Source organism: Bos mutus, chromosome 20 (genome assembly GCF_027580195.1).
Source record: "Bos mutus isolate GX-2022 chromosome 20, NWIPB_WYAK_1.1, whole genome shotgun sequence".
Classification (NCBI taxonomy): Eukaryota; Metazoa; Chordata; class Mammalia; order Artiodactyla; family Bovidae; genus Bos; species Bos mutus.
Window position 1 is genome coordinate 27,773,107 of NC_091636.1, and position 21,731 is coordinate 27,794,837.

A 21,731-nucleotide genomic window follows, 5' to 3' on the forward strand; every position below is an offset into this window, starting at 1 on the left:
TTTTGAGGTATTTTAGAGACATTGGTTTTGTGTGCCATTCAAATCAATAGAGTAGCTTATAAAGATTCTAATGTACTCCTTATGGGATCTCACTCCCAACCAGATTGCTAACATTTTCTAATCTAGTTTATTGAGTTCTAAAGACATGTAGATAAAGCTGCCTCCTTTTAAATAGTTTATAAGATGGACATATCTGATTTAGCATGATTTCTTACCATTTATATGAAGTGAGATTTCTTGTGTGAGAATCAGTTAAGTAATGAAAGAGGCGGTATATCTTCAAGTAAGCTTTGCGTAATTAAGCATTAAATTCCTTATGATCAAATTCTGATAGATTTATCTTAAAACAGTATTGCCCAATTGTTCTTTTGGGAAATAAAAACTATTCCCCTGTTGTTTTTTGTTTTGTTTTGGAACATGGTTTAGCTTTTTACCTTTGTGGAATTGTTCTATGGCGTGTTGACCAATAGTCTGGGTCTGATCTCGGATGGATTTCACATGCTCTTTGACTGCTCTGCTTTGGTCATGGGACTTTTTGCAGCCCTGATGAGCAGATGGAAAGCAACTCGGATTTTCTCCTATGGGTAGGTACACTGACTATCAAGGCTTGTGTTAATAGCAAATTCCATCTCATGGGATAAAATTCTACTACCTTGAATACAAATTTAATTTTTCAGAGCCTAATTTTTCTTTAAAGTAGATAAGAGGAAATAAACCAAGCATTTGATAAATACTGAATGGCAGTAAGCTTAAGACCATACTCCCTGACAAATCCTTCTCATAGATAGGTAGCAAAAATCAGTTAAATAGCGAGCTATTTGGCCAGCGGTGTTTCTTTGAGGTCATGGAATGTGCATGATCATTCACATCTTTGCTGTTAGGAAGAGAATTCAAACTTTGAAGTGATTATGCATGCAGTATCCTTTCATTAAGTGAATCATTCGGTGAATACTAGAATCCCTGATTTGTTCAGAGTATTTTGATAAAGACCTACTGTAAATAGGTTAATAAATTCAGCTTATTTTCAGCTGTTTATATTTTGAAAGATGAATGAGCCAAAGATACAAAAAATCTTGATACAAGTTGAATCTGTGTGTTGTGACAGATACAGAGAACATCAAAGTCTTGAAAGAGAGAAAAGTAACTTCTTGCTAAGAAATTAGGACATCTTTATATAAAAGGGGACACTGAAGAAGGACTTTGATAAACACATAAAATCCCAACAAACATATAAACCTTCCAGCAGTAGTATGATATTTAAAATCTTGGTAATTTTCAAGTCTTACTGTTTGTGTAGTTGAAAATCTGGACTCATTTCCTCATTTATAACATAATAATGTTTATATTTTAAAAATACTTCATTTGTTAACTTCCTTTTCTAAAAATATATTCTCCATTTTTAGGTATGGCCGAATAGAAATTCTCTCTGGATTTATTAACGGGCTTTTTCTAGTGGTAATAGCTTTCTTTGTGTTTATGGAGTCAGTGGCCAGGTTAATTGATCCTCCGGAATTAGACACACACATGTTGACAGTAAGTCTTTTCATTTTACTATTTAGTTTCTACTCATACAGCTTTTTCCCTACTAATGTTTAACTACTTGTAATTATTGACCTAACAAGGTTTTATTTATTTTTTTTTAACTCAGCATAACTTCCTATCGTGCTATTTACATTTACACTGCTGACTCTTAGAAATTAATACACCTTTCTCCAGTACATTGGTTGTCAGAATATTAGATGACATTCTAAAATACAGATTTTTTTTCTGCCTTATTAAATGTTTTTGTTTGAAGATGTGTTTTTAGGTAACTGAGGAAATTTGCAAAGACTTGATTACTCTAAATTAGTGCTATGGTAACTTTTAATGTTCTCCCTGTGCCCCTTAACCTTTACATGTGCTTTTCCTTGTAGTTCTCGTACCTTTCCCACATTCTGCCCTTTTAGCCTTTACTTCTAATGTCTCCTCTGGTGGGATACCTTCCCTTCATCCCTCTCTTCGCACCACAAAGTATGTTAGATTTCCCTTTCTGAATATTCCCATTGTATCTGTGCAGTCTTCTTACAGCAACACTGACTTAAAGCTGTTGTTTAATTTGTCATTCTTCCACAGTTAGGATGTATTTTCAGGACCTGAATTGTGTATATTAACTCTTAAATTTTAGCACCTGGCTTACAATAGAAAGCCAACTATTATGGTAGGGATTATTTTTTTGTAATATAGTAGAATTTTTATTATAATGTTATGTTAGTTTTAGATCTACCACAAAGTGATTCAGTGATATATATATATATATAAAAATACATATATATATATTCTTTTTTTTACAGTCTGTTATTAATCATTAAATGACTAAAAACAATTATGAATCTTGTTGATGGAAGCATGTAGTAAATGTTTTTGAATTGTAATTTGGATATATATTTTGGATTTTTAAATGCTTATATCTTTGACCTTTAATATTTGCTACAGAAATATTCACACAAGGGTGTAGGGGTGCACCATTCATTGTACCACTGTTTATAATGGTACAATGGCAGGGAAAAAGAAAAACAGTGTTCACCAATGAAAGGACTAGTTAAATGGCACTCATCCAATAGAATAATACACACCTACTAAAAAGAAAGGTGTATCAATATATGCTGGCATGAAAAATATTTACAGTATGCACTAAGTGAAAAAAACATAAAATAGTATTGAATATGATCCTGTTACTGATTTTTAAAAGGTATATATATATATATGTATATTAGTATTGTGCATAGAATATACACCATCCTCTTAGGAGAGACTAACTCTTAGAGGGCAGAATTAGAGGGGCCTTTCACTTTGTTATTTTTTTTTCATTCTGATGAAATACAGAAAAATGAAGTATTTCTCAACAGAGGAGAGTATTTATGATCTAATGAAGTCTCTGCAAACAGTATTTTATTTCATTCAAAATTCATTAATACTCTTCAGGATCATAAAGCTGACTGAAGTTTTTAAATCTGACAGACAGATGGTCTGAATCATGAGAAGAAGTAAATAAGTTCTATACATGTTTACTACAGACTACAAAGCTAGTCTCTTACTAGCTTTGAAAATTAATTAAAATATTCTGTGCCCTTAATTTTATATGTTCTTTTTATAAAACAAATGGATTTCTCTAAAGGAGAAATTGTAGATATATGTAAATTAAATAGTGCCATGAGCTACTATTTCAAATCATCTTGTAAGAGGTGTTAATGAAGGTAAGTAACTTTGTTTATCCTCTGAGGTATTATTGTGGCACCATTAAGTAAAGATAATCCCGCTTACTTTGTTTTTGAAAAAAATGCTTTTTCATTACACTTTTTTTTATTATGGTAAATCTTACTATAGTTAAGACACAATAAGACTATGTTTATTTGGAGTCCACTCGTTAGTAAATTACAGTCATTGTCTTTTAAAGTATTGAAATTTACCTAGTAATATAAATGAGATTTCAGGTACAGTGTATACATGCTCTAGTTAAGCAGTACTTTCAAACTCTTATTTAAACAAGACAAAACTTGAGCATCATTTATTTATTCATAAACCCTGAATCAAGTACACTTTTATTCTTAATCATTTAATTAAAGCAAACCTAAATCCTTTTACTTGTCAGCACTTTGGTATTTGAAACTTAAGTGCTGCTTCTAAAATATTCTAAAATTCACACTTTAAAATTTTTTCTCATTGAATTTAGTGAAGTTTTACTATATTTTCAAAACTGTGAACCAAAAAAAACATATAGCTGTATAGTAAGTTTTTGATAACAAATTTGTTTTGGTTTTTTTTTTAATTACAAATTTAAAGGTTTCTTTCCTCTTTTTTGCTAGCCAGTCTCAGTTGGAGGGCTGATAGTAAACCTTATTGGTATCTGTGCCTTTAGCCATGCCCATAACCACAGCCATGGAGCTTCTCAAGGAAGCTGTCACTCGTCTGATCACAGCCATTCACACCACGCGCACGGCCACAGTGACCATGGGCACGGCCACAGCCACAGCCACGGGTCTGCAGGCAGAGGCATGAACGCTAACATGAGGGGTGAGTCCTGGCCAAGAACCGCCCTACCTTTCAACTGTTCTCAGTTGATACTGTACTAAGAATTGGGCTTCTGGTACAATTTTATTTAAAAAAGAACAATCTGTAGCTAAGAGATCTAAAATCATCTGTTATCGAAAATGCCCACAAATGTTCATAAATGTCCATTTTTTTAAATGAATTATTGTAATTATAAAGTCCCTTTCATAGTAACACTTGTATAAATATTAGTTGCGAGGGAAACTGTGTTATTATGCACTTTCATGTAAAAGAATTAGAAAATGTTTATTGTACTGTAAAAAAAAAAATACAGGGGAAGTATTTATCATTTATGTGATATTTGTTCTGATATTTGTTTGGACGTGCCATGCAGCTTATGGGATCTTAGTTCCCAACAAGTGATTGAACCTGCACCCTTGATGGTAAAAGTGCAGAGTCCTAACTTCTGGACTCCCAGAGAATTCCCCATTCTGATATTTTAATATAAATAATTTGAGTAATGTCAAGAGTTGGCACATGTATGATTTCTAGGAGTCGTTCCCAAACAAACTACACCATCGTAAAACTCACCACTTTGTTAATAGTTGCCCAAATCTTTACTTTGACCTCTATGCCATGAATTCCTTGATGAAGTGAGGAGGTTTAATCATTTGGAAGTACCAGCCCCTAGCAGAGTGCCTGGTGGATAATAGATACCTTGTGACATTTGTAGAATGAATAAAAACCTAAATTAGATGTGCTTTAATTTTTAATGTTTTATGTACCTTACTTGTAGGTGTGTTTCTACACGTTTTGGCAGACACGCTCGGCAGTATTGGTGTGATCGTATCCACCATTCTTATAGAGCAGTTTGGATGGTTCATTGCTGATCCCCTCTGTTCTCTTTTTATTGCTGTATTAATATTTCTCAGTGTTGTCCCACTGATTAAAGATGCCTGTCAGGTTCTACTTCTGAGGCTGCCACCAGAATATGAAAAAGAGCTACATATTGCCTTAGAAAAGGTACTGTGTATAATTTCCTTACTATTCTTCTTCCTTTTAAAATAGTATTTGAAATTAAGTTGGCCAAACGAGATGAAAATGAAAATGACAGTCTTGTAGAAAATGAACTGAAAATATGGACAGGCAATTCATAGAAAAACCAGACACAAATAGAATATATTTCAACTTGTAGTTCACCATTTAATATTATCTGCTGATGAACAGTTGGCATCTTGAATATATAAGATATAACATTTTAACCACACTGGTTTCATAAATAAAATTAGTAAAGTTTTCTCACTTTCTCATAATTGGTATTTACTACAAAAAAGTTTTTACTATGTCCTACTAAAAAAAGTATTTTACTTCAAAACTAATATACATCCATTACAGAAAGTTTTAAAGTATAAAAAAGAAAAAATATATATAGTTAGTTTCACCACCTGGAGAGAAATACTTTTGAAGAGTTATTTTTCTATGTAAAAATACTTTAAAAATATTAAAAACGGCCAAAAAAATGTTTTGTACTGCTTTGTAAATTTTTTCCCATTGAATTTAACCAGCCTGTATTGTTGAACGTGAAGGCTGTCTTTTGAATGTGTTATCTCAAATATAAAATAATACTTGAATGTTTGTATCAGTATAAAGGAAAAGAGGTAGTTCACTAAACATATCCAGTTTAAAACAGGGAAAGTGCATGTTACATAGGTAAAAATAGGTGTGCACCATTGTGTGTAAAGGCCTGTGTAACCCTGCTCACGTCCTGTTCCAGACTTCCTTCCTGGCATCACTGCCAGGTCAATACTGTAGACGCCTTTGCTTGTGGTTGTCCCTCCTGTTCCCTTCTAAATTCTAGGCTCTCCTTATTATTGTTATTATTTTTAATCAGCTTAATAATGGTTCCTGGACCAGAAAGACTGCTTTGTGTTCAGTAAAGTAGCCTTTCAAGTCCATTTGTATCACCTTTCCTTTTATTTGACAGCTACAGAAAATTGAAGGATTAATATCATACCGAGACCCACATTTTTGGCGTCATTCTGCCAGTATTGTGGCAGGAACAATTCATATACAGGTGACATCTGATGTGCTGGAACAAAGAATAGTACAGCAGGTAATCCTCTTAAGTTTTAAAAATAATTTCACTTGAGGTAATTCATAAGTTAAATTGTACACATTATAAGTTCTACAGCTCGATTGTCACTTAATTTTTTTTAAATATCAGCCTTACAGCTGACCAGGGACAGCTTTCTTTTTTACATTTAGATTTGTTTTATATCCAAAAATAGTAAAAATAAAGTCAGTCTTTATTATGTGGAGGACAAGCTTAAGTTAATGTAAAAAAAGTTCATTTGTAATCCACCTTGATTACCAACAGATGGTCAAGAAATAAGTTATTATAAATAGTCCTAAGTTAATAATAATAAAGTTGGCAGGGTGGCGATAAGGATGAAAACAGGTCCTGTATCCCTATTCTGGACCTACCAAATTGAAAACAATCGCTGTTCTCCTTTACTCCTCTGAATGTCAATTCAGTGAGCTACTGGCCTCCTGACAGATCCTATGTAATATTTGACCAGCTAAATAATAAATGTTATTTTAAGGACGTATCACTGACTGGCTGTTTTTTAAAATGTGATATTCATTATTTAATCCATGTGCACTAAATGCATTAATCTAAATGCTTTTCAATGTATGGATTTTTATAACAGGTTACAGGAATACTTAAAGATGCTGGAGTAAACAATTTAACGATACAAGTGGAAAAAGAAGCATACTTTCAACATATGTCTGGCCTGAGTACTGGATTTCATGATGTTCTGACTATGACAAAACAAATGGAGTCCATGAAATACTACAAAGATGGTACTTACATCATGTGAGATAACTTGGGAATTACTGCTGGGGTTTGAACAATGAAGATTAAAAGGCCGGGTATTTATAATACCACCAGAAGGAAGAAAATTGCACATAATTGTACAGAAACATTTTGTTGCTTTTGAAAAAATTTTTAAAGCTCCCTACAGTTGGATCAAGGAATCTTTCTTAAAGGAAATTTAAATATAGAATGAAGCATTAATTGTACAAGTAAAATAATTGTTGAAATTATGTGTAAAATAGCAAACCTGAAATTTGAGTGAATGTGATGTAATATCACATCATCTTCAAAAATGAACATATAATGATGGATTCAAGTGAAGACCAGAATTACTTCTGTGTGTTTACTTTCCTCCAGAAAGCATCTCCACTGTAAATAATGTATGTAACATGTTTATTACAAATACCCAAATGAAAAAAATTTAGTCACTTTTTTGCATAGCCCTAGGATAAAATAGGAATAAAAGATCTATATTTATGGACTTTCTGTATATAAAACTGGTTTCTAATTATAACTTAAATCCATTAAGTAAAACCTTGTTGCCACTTTAAATGTAAACTGAATTACTTGGGAGAGACCTCAGCCATTGATAGGAGGCAGCAGTGGGGATGTGAAGGACAGCATGACAGATTTTGATGCGTTACAGAAGTCAACCACTCTGTAAAATAAATTTTTTTTTTTTACTTTTGGTAATATTTGCAAATGAATAATTGCTTTATTAGGGTAAAGAACTTAGACTAAGTTGTGTCCATGTTATTCACTCACTTGTCTTCTTCTAAAGTAGAATATTCCACTCCTTGTTATGCATCTGGCATTCCAAGTTGCTTATTAAGCTGGTATCCAAGCAGTGCTAGGCTTTTCATCTTTTCATTTAGCTCCATATACTGTGGAAGAGCCAGTGGAGAGAGTCATAGATAACTGTCAACTCAGAGTTGAATTTTCTGCCTAAAAATGTAACTTAAAAAAAAAAAAAATTTCTGAAACATATCGCTATAAAAGAAACATCAAAGAATTAGGTGGTTATTTTAAAGTTTAATAAGTAAATCTTGTTCATAAACCCTTGGGCACTATGAAATCAAAATACCCTATAAGTACTTTCTGTAATAATATCTAATTTATATTTTTTCATTTACGATTTAAACTGAATGTATAGTCTGAAAAGACTGTATGATAAATAGATACGTAATAATATATGCAGTTCTATGAACACCAAAGAATGTTGTCCAAAAGAACTTTTGAATACCTATTTATAAGCATCTGAATATTTTCTCTCTTATACTAGGAATTTTGATGAGTAGGATGGATTAATTTTAGTATGGGTACTATTTTCTTATCTATACCATAATGGCAAACTTGTATTGTAAATCATATTTTTGTCTTACAAATTTTAATATGTGAGAGGTTTTAGAAATTTGTTATAAGTTATTTTGATATTCCTTGTCTTCTCTTTACACATTTTCTGGTCCAGATTCTTCAATACATATTAAAACTTTGGAGTGGTGGGAAAATAATTGCATATGGATGTTTTAATGTAATTTTTATACATTAAAAAATTTAGATAGGTACAATATTACATCATTTTTTTAAGTTGTATTTCCCTTTAAAAATAAAATTGTCATCTCCCTTAGAAGGCATAAAAATAGCAAGAAAATTAAGCTAATGTGATTGACAACTATCAAGATGAAAGAGAAGGCAGCATGAAGATATGACTTAGGCAAATCAGCTTCTGGTTTGTATTTTTTTTTTTCCTTATACATAAAATCAGAATACAGTCTGCTTAAATTCCGGAGCAACTGGAACCCAGACACTACTAGTAGGAATATGAAATGATGCAGCCACTTCGGAGAACTGTTCAACAGTTTCTTTTAATGTTGAACATACATCTGTCCTGTGACCCAGCAGTTCCACTCCTAGGTCTTTACCCAAGAGAAATGGAAACATGTCTATAAAAAGAGTGGAACAAGAATGTACATGTTTGTGACAGCCAGAAACTAAAAGAATCTAAATGTCCATCCTCAATAGATAAGTAAATTATGGTATATTTACAATAGACTACTACTCAGCAGTTTTTTAAATTACTGTTAGAAACTATATAGGTGAATCTCAAAAACATAAGTGAGGGACTTCCCTGAAAGTCCAGTGGTTATGACTGTGCTCTCAGTGCAGGGGGTGAGAGTTCAGTCCCTCGTCCAGGAACTTAGATTCCTACATGCCACAGGGTGCAGCCAAAAAAAGAATAAGTGAAAGAAACCAGCTACAAAAGAAGGCTGGGTTTCCCTGCTGGCTCAGCTGGTAAAGAATCCGCCTGCAATGCAGGAGACCTGGGTTCAATCCCTGGGTTGGGAAGATCCCCTAAAGGAGGGCGTGGCAACCTGCTCCAGTATTCTTGCCTAGAAAATCCCCATGGACAGAGCAGCCTGGTGGGCTACAGTCCTTGGGGTCTGAAAGAGTCAGAGATACGACTGGGCGACTAAGCACAGCACAAAAGAGGTCTATATGGTTCCATACATGTAAAGTCCAACAACAGAGAAGATTACTTAACACAAACTTATCTTATACTTCTGCAGTCAGAAGCTGAAGATGGGACTTAGTGGCCTAAAATCAAGTTGCCACAAGGCTGCATTTCTTTATGGAGGCTCTCAGAATCCATTACCTCATTCATTTCAAGTTGCTGGCTGAATTCAGTCCTATAGTTGTGATTGAGGTCACTGTTTCTTTGCTGCTATTCCCAGATTCTAGAGACCACCTATATTTTTTGACCACCCCCTTCCTCCATCCTCAAAGCCAACAAGAGTAGGTCATGTGCTTCTTACACTTGAGATCTCTCCTGCCTCTTTTTTCACTGTAGCATCTTTCTCTGACCCACTCTTCTGTCTTCCTCTTCTATTTTTAAGGACTCTTGTGGTTACATTGGGCCCACCCAGGTAATCCAAAATAATCCCCTATCTCAAAGTCCCTTTTGCTATGTAACATGGTCACAGGTATGTTCATATTCACAGGTTCTGGGCATGAGGACAAGGACATCTTTCAGGGAGTTGTTATTTTGCCTGCCACACGGTTGCCTTGGGAAGACAGGGAATTGTTCCAAAAGGGCAGGGAGATCTTTTTGGAGTGGTAGAAGTGTTCTATACCTAGAGCACAGTGGTGGTTACACAGGTATATACAGGAGTCAGAATCTTAGTTATAATTTAACTTCTGTTACTGCATTTTTTTCAAGTGCTTTTATATTACTAATTTGCTAGTAATTACTCAAAGCAACTATATGGTAGGCACACAATTATCCAGTTTTTTTTTTAGTACTCTAGTGTTACCATATAATAAGTTAGCTTTAACTGATCTAGTTCAATAACACAGTATAATGGACTAGATTTTTTTCCAGATACACTGTTCCTCTTTGTGGCTGTATTCCTCTTGAATATAAAGGCTAAGGAGGTTTCCCCCGAAGCAAAGTACAGTACATAGATCTGTCAGTATTCACACAGTTATGGAAAGCCCATTTAAGAAATAATACAATTTAGTAGTTTATGTTTTTTTTAACATTGAATAAATCCATTCATTCTTAACAAAACTCACTGAAGTTCTTTATAGCAAGACACTGCTCTAGAAGCTAGGGGTAAAATCACCAATAAAACAGTCCTGCCCTAGAGGAACTTACTTCTACATGTAGAAGACAGACCAATATGTAAAAATACCAGTTTGTGATAAGCAGTATGAGGAAGAGCAATAACTTACTGAACCCTTGTTATGTACTACGTGGGCACTGTTCTAAGCAATCGATATGTCTTAATTGTTATTCGCATTTTACTGATGAGGAAACTGAGGAAGCAAAAGGTTAATTGCCCCAAATCATACACCTAATAAGTTGTAAAGCCAACTTTCCAAACCAGGCAGTCTGGTTTCACTCAAGAGAGGTGCTAGAGCTAGCCAAAGAGGATCTCCATGGCAGGGAACAGAACCAGATTTGAATAAGGAACCAAACAATATTAGTATCCTAAACTGTATTCTATTAATAGCCCCTATTCTACCCTGAAAGAACATCAAATGCACGGCATTTGAGGCAGGCGGTGGTTAGCATGTGGCATCCCACTCCAGTACTCTTGCCTGGGAAATCCCATGGACAGAGGAGCCTGGTAGGCTGCAGTCTATGGGGTCGCTCAGAGTTGGACACGACTGAGCGACTTCACTTTCACTTTTCACTTGCATGCATTGGAGAAGGAAATGGCAACCCACTCCAGTGTTCTTGCCTGGAGAATCCCAGGGACAGGGGAGCCTAGTGGGCTGCCGTCTCAGGGGTCGCACAGAGTTGGACACAACTGAAGCGACTTAGCAGTAGCAGCAGTATAGTGAGGACATGGAAAATCTGTGGAGGGCTTTGAGTAAGGGGCAACTTGAGCTGATTAGTTTCAAAAGGATCAGGACAGGAAAACCAGAGTGGAATCCAGGGAACAGTGGCCTTTGCCAAAGCCCAAATGAGAGATTTGGGCGGACTAAACAGCATGTTCATTGCCCCTTATTCATAAGCTCGCTGTTTAAGGTAAAAAATAAATCAGACACAAACCCTGCCTTCACTGTTTGTTACACAAGGAAAATAAGGTGTACATAAGGGTAATTCAAGATTTAGAGAAATTTGGTGCCATGAGGGAGTGGCAAAGTTCAGAAAATGGAAGTTACTTTTAGCTGAAGGGACAAGGGTGAGTCTTCACAAAGGAGGTGGCATTTGATAGATCAAAAGGACCAATAGGATTGGAGACAGAAGGCAAGGGGATTAATTTCCTCTGGAGTAAAGTGTATAATCCCATTAGGGGTTCCCTTTTGTGCAATCACGGCTTGTGGGTGTGGGTGTGGGGTTAGCAGTCCTACGATTAGGAAGGTTAGGAGCACAGCATTGAGGATATCTGAAAACCAGGTTACAGCTAACCACAGACCTGTTAGGTAATCACGCATGCATGCATGATAAGTCGCTTCAATCGTGTCTGACTCTTCAACCACATGGATTGTAGCCCACCAGGCTCCTCTGTCCATGGGATTCTGCAGGCAAGAGTACTGGAGTGGGTTGTCATGCCCTCCTCCAGGATAAGGTAATCATATAGGTGTTCATCGCTAGCCCTGTAAAAAGGGCTAAGTTACAGTGACTTATGCCTTATTTCAAGTAGGGTTTTCCATTGTTGGTTGCCTTGGTTTCTCACAGGAGCAGGACAGGAATGCCTAATATGAAAGACTGTAGACTGATAGTGGGCTGGACACTGGCGGGCCTAGGAATCAGACTTTGCCCATAGCTGTGATCCAAGTGTCTGTCACTTAATCTCTGACCTAAAATGATAGGGTTTGGATCCAGTGAATATAAGGTGATCAAGCCCTTGCAGTCCTGTGCAATCAGGGTAATAGTCCTAAATTCATCTACAGGAACCATTTTTGTTAAAGGCAACAAATGCATTAAAAGCCTAAAGTGTACAAAGCAGGGTGCATGATACAAAGAAGTAATACAGTCTGTGCCCTCATAGGAACAAAACAGTTTATAAAAATATAAAAATATGTAAAAGCATCAAAGAGATACATGCTGAGAGAAAGGTAAGTTTAACACTGCTCCGAGTTCAGAGGAGGAAGAGAACCATTCCTCTTGGAAGATTGCAAAAACCGTTATGGAGGAGAGGGCATACATTTTCAATAATCAGGGAAGATCAGTGCACTTCGTTATGATTTTGAAGTTTGACTTGTCCATATCTTGGCTATGTAAATATTTGAATCTGCGTAAACTCTGAGCCTTAGGTTCATCAGCTAGGATCACCAGTGAGTTCTGGGGTGATCAGCGGCAACTTTCACCTACTCCCACTTCTGACCTCATGAAACAGCCACTGTAAAGTATAGCTGAGCACCAACAAAAGACTATTAAATTGTGCTTTAATTTCGCTCTGTACTGTACCCCATGTTACTCAGCCCCAGTCTTAAGAGTCTCAGGCTACTCAGCCTTCTAGAAAGACTACTCACTGTGCAAAGACTCATTACTGTGCAAACAGAGTAAGAACAGATATAGCAGGAGTGGTTTGCAGAAGAGAATCCTTTCTTCAATTTCCAGGACCAGTAGACTGTCCTCTCATTCTCCATCCGTTTTTTCTTGGGCTTCTTTTATTACTTGCCTTTCTTCTTCATTCCCTTTTATTTTCCTCCATCTCCTTGAAAGTGAAAGTTGCTCAGTCATGTCGGACTTTTTGTGACCCCATGGACTATACAGTCCATGGAATTCTCCAGGCCAGAATACTGGAGTGGGTAGCCTTTCCATTCTCCAGGGGATCTTCCCAACCCAGGGATCAAACCCAGGCCTCCCACATTGCAGATGGATTGTTTACCAGCTGAGCCACAAGGGAAGCCCAAGAATACTGGAGTGAGTAGCCTATCCCTTGTCCAGGGGATCTTGCTGACCCAGGAATCCAACCAAGGTCTCCTGCATTGCAGGTAGATTCTTTACCAACTGAGGTATGAGGGAAGTCCATCTCCTTACCACAACTTAACCTAACAAACTGAAGGCCCTACGAGGTGTGAAGTTTGACTTTACAACAGATTTCTCAAATGTGTGAGACATTTAGCTGTAAAATACTTCACCTCACTTTGCTAGCTCTTCCCTTGTAGCTCAGTTGGTAAAGAATCTGCCTGCAATGCAGGAGACTTGAGTTTGATTCCTGGGTCAGGAAGATGCCCTGAAGAAGGAAATGGCAACCCACTCCAGTATTCTTGCCTGGAGAATCCCATGGACAGAGGAGCCTGGCAGGCTGCAGTTCACAGGGTCACAAGAGATGGACACAACTTAGCAACTAAACCACCACACAGGGCATAACTTATTCCCAGAGTAATGTCTATAGGAAAAAACAAATGTATTAATATTTCCCTTACTGGACACTGCTATAATTAATCACAAGTTTCAACAAAAATTCAATTAATAATCAAGAAGAAAAAAGGGAATGTTATTCAAGTCAAACTAAGGATCATAACCTGGGAGATAAGACTCTCAGCTCCTAGAACTGTTTCAAAGTTAGAAGTTGAAGGCACAGTCATATACATTTTCAGGACAACAGATTATACATCAAAATGACATACAGATATTTTGCACAAAGTTCACCAAAGATACATAGACTAGATAAGCCTGTACAAGGGCTTCCCTGGAGGCTCAGTTGGTAAAGAATCTGCCCACAATACGGGAGACCTGGGTTCAATCCCTGGGTTGGGAAGACCCCCTGGAGGAGGGCATGGCAACCCACTCCAGTATTCTTGCCTGGAGAATCCCCTGACATAGGGGCCTCGTGGGCTACAGTCCATGGGGTCACAAAGAGTCAGACACGACTGAGTGACTAAGTACACACACATACAAACTTGTACAAAGTGAACAGCAAGTCACCGTGACCTCCTACAGAGTTGGGAAAGAATGCTGTTCCTTTTTGACAGTACATTGCTAGCATCAGAAGAAAGAACAAATTGATCTTCACAGTTAAGCAAACACTTCTGTATTTAAGAAGGTCTAGTTAATGTGTAATGCAGATGAACACTGGATATTAGGGAAGGGGGAGACCCAGACAGACGGGAGGGAGACTTTTATGTTTAAGTTTTCTTTCCCTGCCTTAAAATGTAAACACTATTTCATCACAATAAATAGAGCTTCAACTGTAACATGTTTTTGCATGAGACCAATTCAAGAAATATATACAGACCATATTCTAAATATAACAAATTGTATTCTAAATAAAACGTTTAAAAACAAGTTTCTCACTTCCTTCTCAAGTACCAGTTCATTAACACCCTTACTTCTGTAAACCAATTTTTGTGTTCCCCATGGCCACACACCCACATATCCACTGTGGGATAGAAATAGGAGCAGACGTACCTTGCAGCTTTAAAATCTGTGTACTTTTACATGGGGCTTATCTGATGGTCTGGGCGGTTAGGACTCTGCGTTCCCCCTGCAGAGGGCACAGGTTCAATCTCTGGTCGGAGAGCTAAGATTTCCAAAAAAAAAAACCTGTGTACTCTTATATGTGCACAGAATATTCCTGAAGGATACCCAAGAACCTTTTAATGTATTTTCCTTTGTGGAGGTGGACCAACTCTTTATTGTATAACCTCCATGACTATTAAACACAGTATCCAAAACCTAAAATAACAAATTTAAGGGACAATGGCAAGGGGTTAAAGTATACATCAGCTTTACAAATCTATGGTCAATATACAACTGAAGAAAATTATTTTATGGTGTTTTTCTGTATACTTTTTTTTTTTTTGGCCACATAGCTCGTGGGATCTTAGTTCCCTGATCAGGGATTGAACCCCAGCCCTCAGCAGTGACAATGCAGAGTCCTCACCATTGGACTTCCAGGGGATTCCCTATACTGTCATCTTTTTCAACTCCTGTTTCTATCAACATTTTAGTGTGAATGTCCCCAATTTTCAGTCAATATATCAACCACCCTAACCTTAATTTTTTTTTAAGTTACACAGTGTATTGTTTTAAAAAGTCAAATAGTTCTTTAAAACTGATAACAAAATCATTACACCCCTGTCTACCATTCCTGCTCTCTAAAAAGAACCATTTTCTATTTTTGTAGCTCTGTGATCTGCTATTTACAGTCATAATTCTCAATAATGTCCTTATACTGTTATTTTTTGTAGTTTTTTTTTTTACCAGTTTTAAAAATCATCCACTTCTAACAATGGAAGGCAAGGGTTCGGCGCTTTTACACTATCAGCACACAAACATACTCACATCTAACACTCCCCTCCCCAACCTCTCAACAGAGTTGAACCATAATTTGGGGTTAAATCAATCTTCAGTGTTTTAATTATTTTATGATTTACCAATCTGCACTAAGTCCCATATTATGATTACATTTCCAATTTTTCTTTTAACTAGCTTGTTATAGATTTAATAGTGCCTTATTTATTTTCATTTGCCTAGTTTTTCTGTACCTATTACTCATTCATCTCCAATTCCACCAGAAGTGTAAGTCTCTTCTCAGTATATTCAAATACTTCAAGTAAGGTATTGATTTAGTTTTTTGCCTGGAGATGTCCCACTTAGAACCCACCATCATCCTTGTCATTCTATTCAATCATACTGCTCTCCAGGCCTACTAAGAAGAGTCAGCTGAGGGTTACCTAAAGTCTTGGGAATTCTCTTTGCCTTTGTCCTGTGGTGGAACTACTGTTTTGTTTTGTTTGATCCCACACCTTCCGCTCTTATTTTGGCCTTGCCACACCACGCAGGCTCTTAGTTCCCCAAATCAGGGACCCAGGGAACTAACCCACGCCTGTGCAGTAGAAGTGCAGAGTCCTGACCACTGGACCACCAGGGAAGTCTCCTTCACCTTTTAAATTTTTCATTCTTGTTAGAAGACTACACACTCCAATAACTTTCTACAAATGCACATGTGGAAAATAATTTTTAGACTTTGCCCATCTAAAAATGTCTTTATTCTACTTTATGACTGTTTAATGGTCTGACTGGGTACAGAATTATGGATTGAAAATAATTTTCCTACAAAATCTTGTAGCTTTCAACATTGTTATTGAAAACCTCATTCCATTCTGAGTCTAGATCCTTTGTATCTGATTTTGTATCCTTAAGAGTCTCCCCTTTGTTTTAAATGTCATATGCCAGCAGAATATGCCATGAGATGAGCCTTTGGTTCACTTATTGTGCAACTCTAAGACATGGACCCATGAAACTCATGTCCTTTAGTCCTGAGAGGTTTTCTTGTTTTCTCTCTTTAATAATTTCCTCCTTTCATTTTCTTTTGTCTTTTTTTTTCTAGAACTCCTCCATCTGTTGTATGTCAGATCTTATGGAATGAATTTCTTATATAAATAAATTTCTTATATTTGCTATAGTTTATCTCTTTGTCTTTTTGCCCTTTCTGGGGGAAATTTTCTTGACTTTCTCTTACAAACCTGCTATTGCATTTTTAATGTTTGTTATCATATTTTTAATTCCTTAGAGTCTTTCTAAAACTTGTTTATGGGTGCATTATTATCTTTTCTTTCTCTGATTATATAACTTTTATACTTATTTTTTTAGCTTTCTTCTCCTTGAATTTTCTGTCCACTTGGGAGTTCTTTTTTTTTTAAATATTTATATATTTGCTGTGCCAGGTCTTAGTTGAGGCATGCAGGGTCTAGTTCCCTGACCAGGAGTGGAACCCAGGCTCCCTGCACTGGGAGTGTGAAGTCTTAGCTACTAGACCACCAGGAAAGTTCTAGGAGTTTCTTTTTATGTATTCTTGTTAGGTCTCTTTCAAGTTGGAGGACTTCCTTCAATTGTCCAGTGCTCCTTGACTGGCTGTTAATAGTTAGGAGTAAGAAATTAATATATTGATTAGAAACCCTTGTCAGCACACAAGTAGGTCAAACGGTATCACTTTAAACATGTCCCATCCATTTCACTGATCATCCTTCCTAACCTTCTGTATTTTTAAGACTTCTGTTTCAGGCTCTTCACTTCTCAGAGAAGCACACTTTGATCTCACTTAGGAGGGCACTTAGTAAGTCCAGCTGCCTGCATTTAGGGGACTAAGTGGAAGAGGGAGCAGGAGGTCTCACTAATTTGGATGAAGAATTTCACTTCATCCCCTTTCAGCTTGCCTGGAGTCTGAAATCCTAAGTTCCATTAGTTCAGCCTCTAATCATCTGCCAGGACCAAGAAGATGTTTCACTCTAACCATGCTCCCAAGTGCAGGAGGTGATCAAGCAATCCTGCTCTCAACTCTACCTACGTCACCAGTTTCATAGACTCCCGGTGCCTCCAATTCCCAAGACTAGCTGGAATCCACAGTATGAATCAATTTGCTTCTTTAATCTCCATTGCCAGCCTAGATTCTAATTTCCTTGGTCTGGTACTTCCATTATCACTCTTCAATGTGTTTCCTGCTTCCAAAATGATGTCATTATTGTTTCCTCACTCATCTTTGACAGTTTGTGCATTAAAAAAAAAAATCCCTCTATTGCCTTCAGGAAGAAATATGTATATTCAATCTGCCATGTTAAACCACTACTCCTTCTGTGAAACATCACCTTCTCTTTTGTGAGAAACCACTGTTTGGTGCCCTACCTGTATGGTGTTCTTCCCCAATCTTCCTCACTTCCTGACAGAGAAGGGCTCCCCCTCTCTGTTCAGCCTTTAATATGGAGGGCCCTGGGGCTTGCTCCTGGGCATCTACTCTGCTTTACATTCTCTAGATGATCTCACCTGCATCACAGTTACAATACTATCTACAGGAAAAGAGGCTTTAGCTCCCACCCTGACCTTTGCCTAATAGACTTCTCTTGTATATCTCTAGGCATTCCAAATGTAGCAGAATTCTTGATCTCCTACCCAAAACCTGCTACTCCCTAAAAAATGTTCATCTCTTAGTCTTCTGTTTCATTTACTCAAGTCAAAACCTAAGCGTCATCCTTGACTCCTTTTCCTTCACTCCAAGCATGTAAACCATCAAGACTCAGCAAGTCTACTTCCAAAATATATCCAGAATCTCTCTCTTTCTAACACTACTAGTACCATCAAAGTCATCATCTTTTATCTGGCCTCCTACAGTAGCCTCTTAATGGCTCCCCTGCTTCTCTTCCCCTCCTCCTGCTTCCCCCTCTGTCTCCTCCCCACCTACACTGTGTAATCTCTCCACAGTCACTATCTTTCAAAAGGACAGATTATGCCACACCTTGGCTTAAAACCCTCAAAGCCTTCCACTGTACCTATCATAGCTTGGCTTAATAAGGCCTTATATAATTTTACCCTTTCCAATTTCTTTAATCTCATCTCTACTCCTACCTCCCCCCATGCTCTAGCCATATGGGCTTTTCTTAACATGACAAGCTCATGCCTATTTAAAAAATTAATAAACAGAAACCTCAATTAAAATAGAATAGGAGGTCAGAAAGGAGACATTTCATGCCCTGTGACTGTTGTTATTTAGCTGCTAAGTCGTGTCGACTCTTTTGTGACTGTTTGGACTCCTCTGTCCATGGCCAGGCTCCTCTGTCCATGGTATTTTCCAGGCAAAATACTGGAGTGGGTTGCCATTTCTTCCTCCAGGGGATCATCTGACCCAGGGACCGAACCTGAGTCTCCTACACTGGCAGGCAGATTCTTTACCACTGAGCCACCTGGGAAGCCCAGCTATAGCAGGGCCCAACAGGAAGAAGAGGGAGTTCTTACCGGGCATGAATGCAGTCAATAAAAAGCCACAATACTTCAAATTCTCAGTTCCTTCAATGGACTCTGTTTATTATAGTCCTTCCAACTTCCTTTTCCCCTCTCTGTAAGAGTCCTCTAGTGGCATGGAACTTGTATGGCTTGCCATGGATACAGATCCCAAATTGCAAGTCTTTGTTGATTGTGAATAAACCCATTTTTCCTGGAGAAATAACTGGCAGTCTATTTTAGGGCAACACTATCATTGGGTTTTCACAGACTATTTCCTCTCTCTGGAGTGTTTTCCTTCTTGTCACTTAAGCCTCAGCTTAAATGCCAACTTCTCAGACTATCTCTCACCCACCAAGTGTAAGCCAGCTACCAAATGGCTCTATTTGAATCCCTTGCTTTTTCGTCTCTGCCTTGCACTTAGTACTATCTGATTTTTTCCTACTGTACTTATTAACTTAGTTTCTCTCCTAGAATGTACACTCTCCTGGAATACACACTTAATGAGAGCAGGGATCGCACCCGTTTTGTTCAGAGCTGTTTTCCTAGCACCTAGAACATTGCCTAGTATGTGGTTGGCACTAAAAACCAGGCCAGGGGAGAGAACATGGAGTAGTTCACCCAGGAGAAAAATCAAGTTTTTAAGTGTTATAAAGAAAGGAGATGATCCATGAAACTTGTGTTAATTAAGCATCAAAAGTTAACATTCTGGTGATCCAGTGGTCAAGAATCTGCCCTGCAACGAAGGGGTTCAATCCCTGGTCAGAGACCTAAGATCCCACATGCCTTGGGGCAAATAAGCCTGAGTGCCACAACTAGAAAGACTTTTTACCGAAAAAGATCCTGCATGATGCAACAAAGATCCCGAATGCTGCAACTAATGCAGCTAAATAAATAAAAAACAAACACAGCTCCTAAAAACAGATGTTAACATTCTCAATAGAAGTGACTCATAAACTACGAACACAATTTGCAAAATTTCTCAAGCCTGCACTCCTAAACTGTGTACATTTGCTGTGCTTAGTCACTCAGTTGGGTCCCACTCTTTGCGACCCCAGGTACTGCAGCCTCCAGGTTCCTCTGTCCATGGGGATTCTCCAGGCAAGAATACTGGAGTAGGTTGCCATGCCCTCCTCCAGAGGATCTTCCCAACCCAGGGATCAAAGCCAGGTCTCCCGCATTGCAGGCAGATTCTTTACTGATTTGAGCCACCAGGAAAACCCAACTGACATTTGGGGCTGGATAATTATTTATGTGTGTGTGTGTGTGTTTAGGGGGTAAGGCTGTTTTATACATTGTAGGATGTTTAGAAACCTCTCTGATCTTCACCTACTAGATGGCAGTAGCACCTTGCCAGTTGTGACAATCAGAAATGCAAATCTCCCCCTCCCTGCAGCCTCTCCCACCCCGAGACAAAATGTTCACCAGTTAAGAACTACTGTGTTAAAAGAAGTTCCACTGTGCAATGTTCACAAAAGGGTTGTTACTTAGGTCTGCTAAAGGCCTGGCATCCTAGGATCATTCAAAGTGTATGCTTTTTTTTTTTTTTAAATCAGCTTCAGCTAGTGGGAGAGGGCCCATGGCACTGGAACAACAGTGTCAACATTTCCTAAGCAAGTGCTGCTGCTTGGGGAGGTGAAACCTAGGGGGAAATCTGATGAAAAGCATGGTTCTAATGTGTCTTCCCATAGACACTTTATTAGTTGTAAGAAACAAACAACTAAATACAGTGGAGAAAGGAGGTAAAAGCGTAACCATGTGATCAAAATTAATCTCATTTATGGAGAACACGTGAACACCATGTGTCTGCAGAATTAATTCCCTGAGAAGAACACGATGTCACCTACATGGCTTAACAGCCAAGAATGCAAATCACAGGGAACAATTATACAAACACAAAAATAAGAAAGTTCTCTTTTCTAAAAAGTGGCAGGGAGTACTGTATTCTTCAAAACCATCAGTATTATAAAAGAAAAAGAAAAGCTGCAAGAATTGTTCCGGACTAAAGGAGACTACATGAAACATTGCCCCTAGCTGGGTCCTGTACTGGAGAAAAGAAAATGCTGGAAAGGACATTATTAGGCCAACTGATAAAAATTGAATACAAACTAGGTTGAATACAATGTTGTGATAAAGTAAATGTATGAAGTTGATAACTGTTAGGAAATACACACTTAAGAACTGAGGGATAAAGGGCCATGATAACTGTAACTTATCCTCAAGTATTTCAGGGAAAAAAATTTATATACAATTATATAAGGGAGAAATATCAATAACCTCAGATATGCAGATGACACCACCCTTATGGCAGAAAGTGAAGAACTAAAGAGCCTCTGGATGAAAGTGAAACAGGAGAATGAAAAAGTTGGCTTAAAACTCGACATTCAGAAAACTAAGATCATGGCATCTGGTCCCATCACATCATGGCAAATAGATGGGGAAACAGTGGAAACAGTGTCAGACTTTATTTTTTCAGGCTCCAAAATCACTGCAGTTGGTGATTGCAGCCATGAAATTAAAAGACGCTTACTCCTTGGAAGAAAAGTTATGACCAATTTAGACAGCATATTAAAAAACAGAGACATTACTTTGCCAACAAAGGTCCGTTTAGTCAAGGCTATGGTTTATCCAGTAGTCATGTATGGATGTGGG

At 37.5% G+C, this 21,731-nt stretch overlaps 1 protein-coding gene across 1 annotated transcript in view; it reads left to right on the forward strand.

The window, feature by feature from the left end:
* The window catches only part of SLC30A5 (solute carrier family 30 member 5), a 33,139-nt gene extending 24,724 nt beyond the window's left edge, over positions 1-8,415 (forward strand). The window contains exons 11-16 of the mRNA XM_070357550.1: positions 427-584; positions 1,404-1,533; positions 3,843-4,050; positions 4,823-5,049; positions 6,011-6,139; positions 6,738-8,415. Of these exons, the coding sequence (XP_070213651.1) occupies positions 427-584; positions 1,404-1,533; positions 3,843-4,050; positions 4,823-5,049; positions 6,011-6,139; positions 6,738-6,908 (1,023 nt within the window). The 3' untranslated portion in view covers positions 6,909-8,415. The remainder of the gene's footprint in view (positions 1-426; positions 585-1,403; positions 1,534-3,842; positions 4,051-4,822; positions 5,050-6,010; positions 6,140-6,737) is intronic.
* Positions 8,416-21,731: the final 13,316 nt, after the last annotated feature.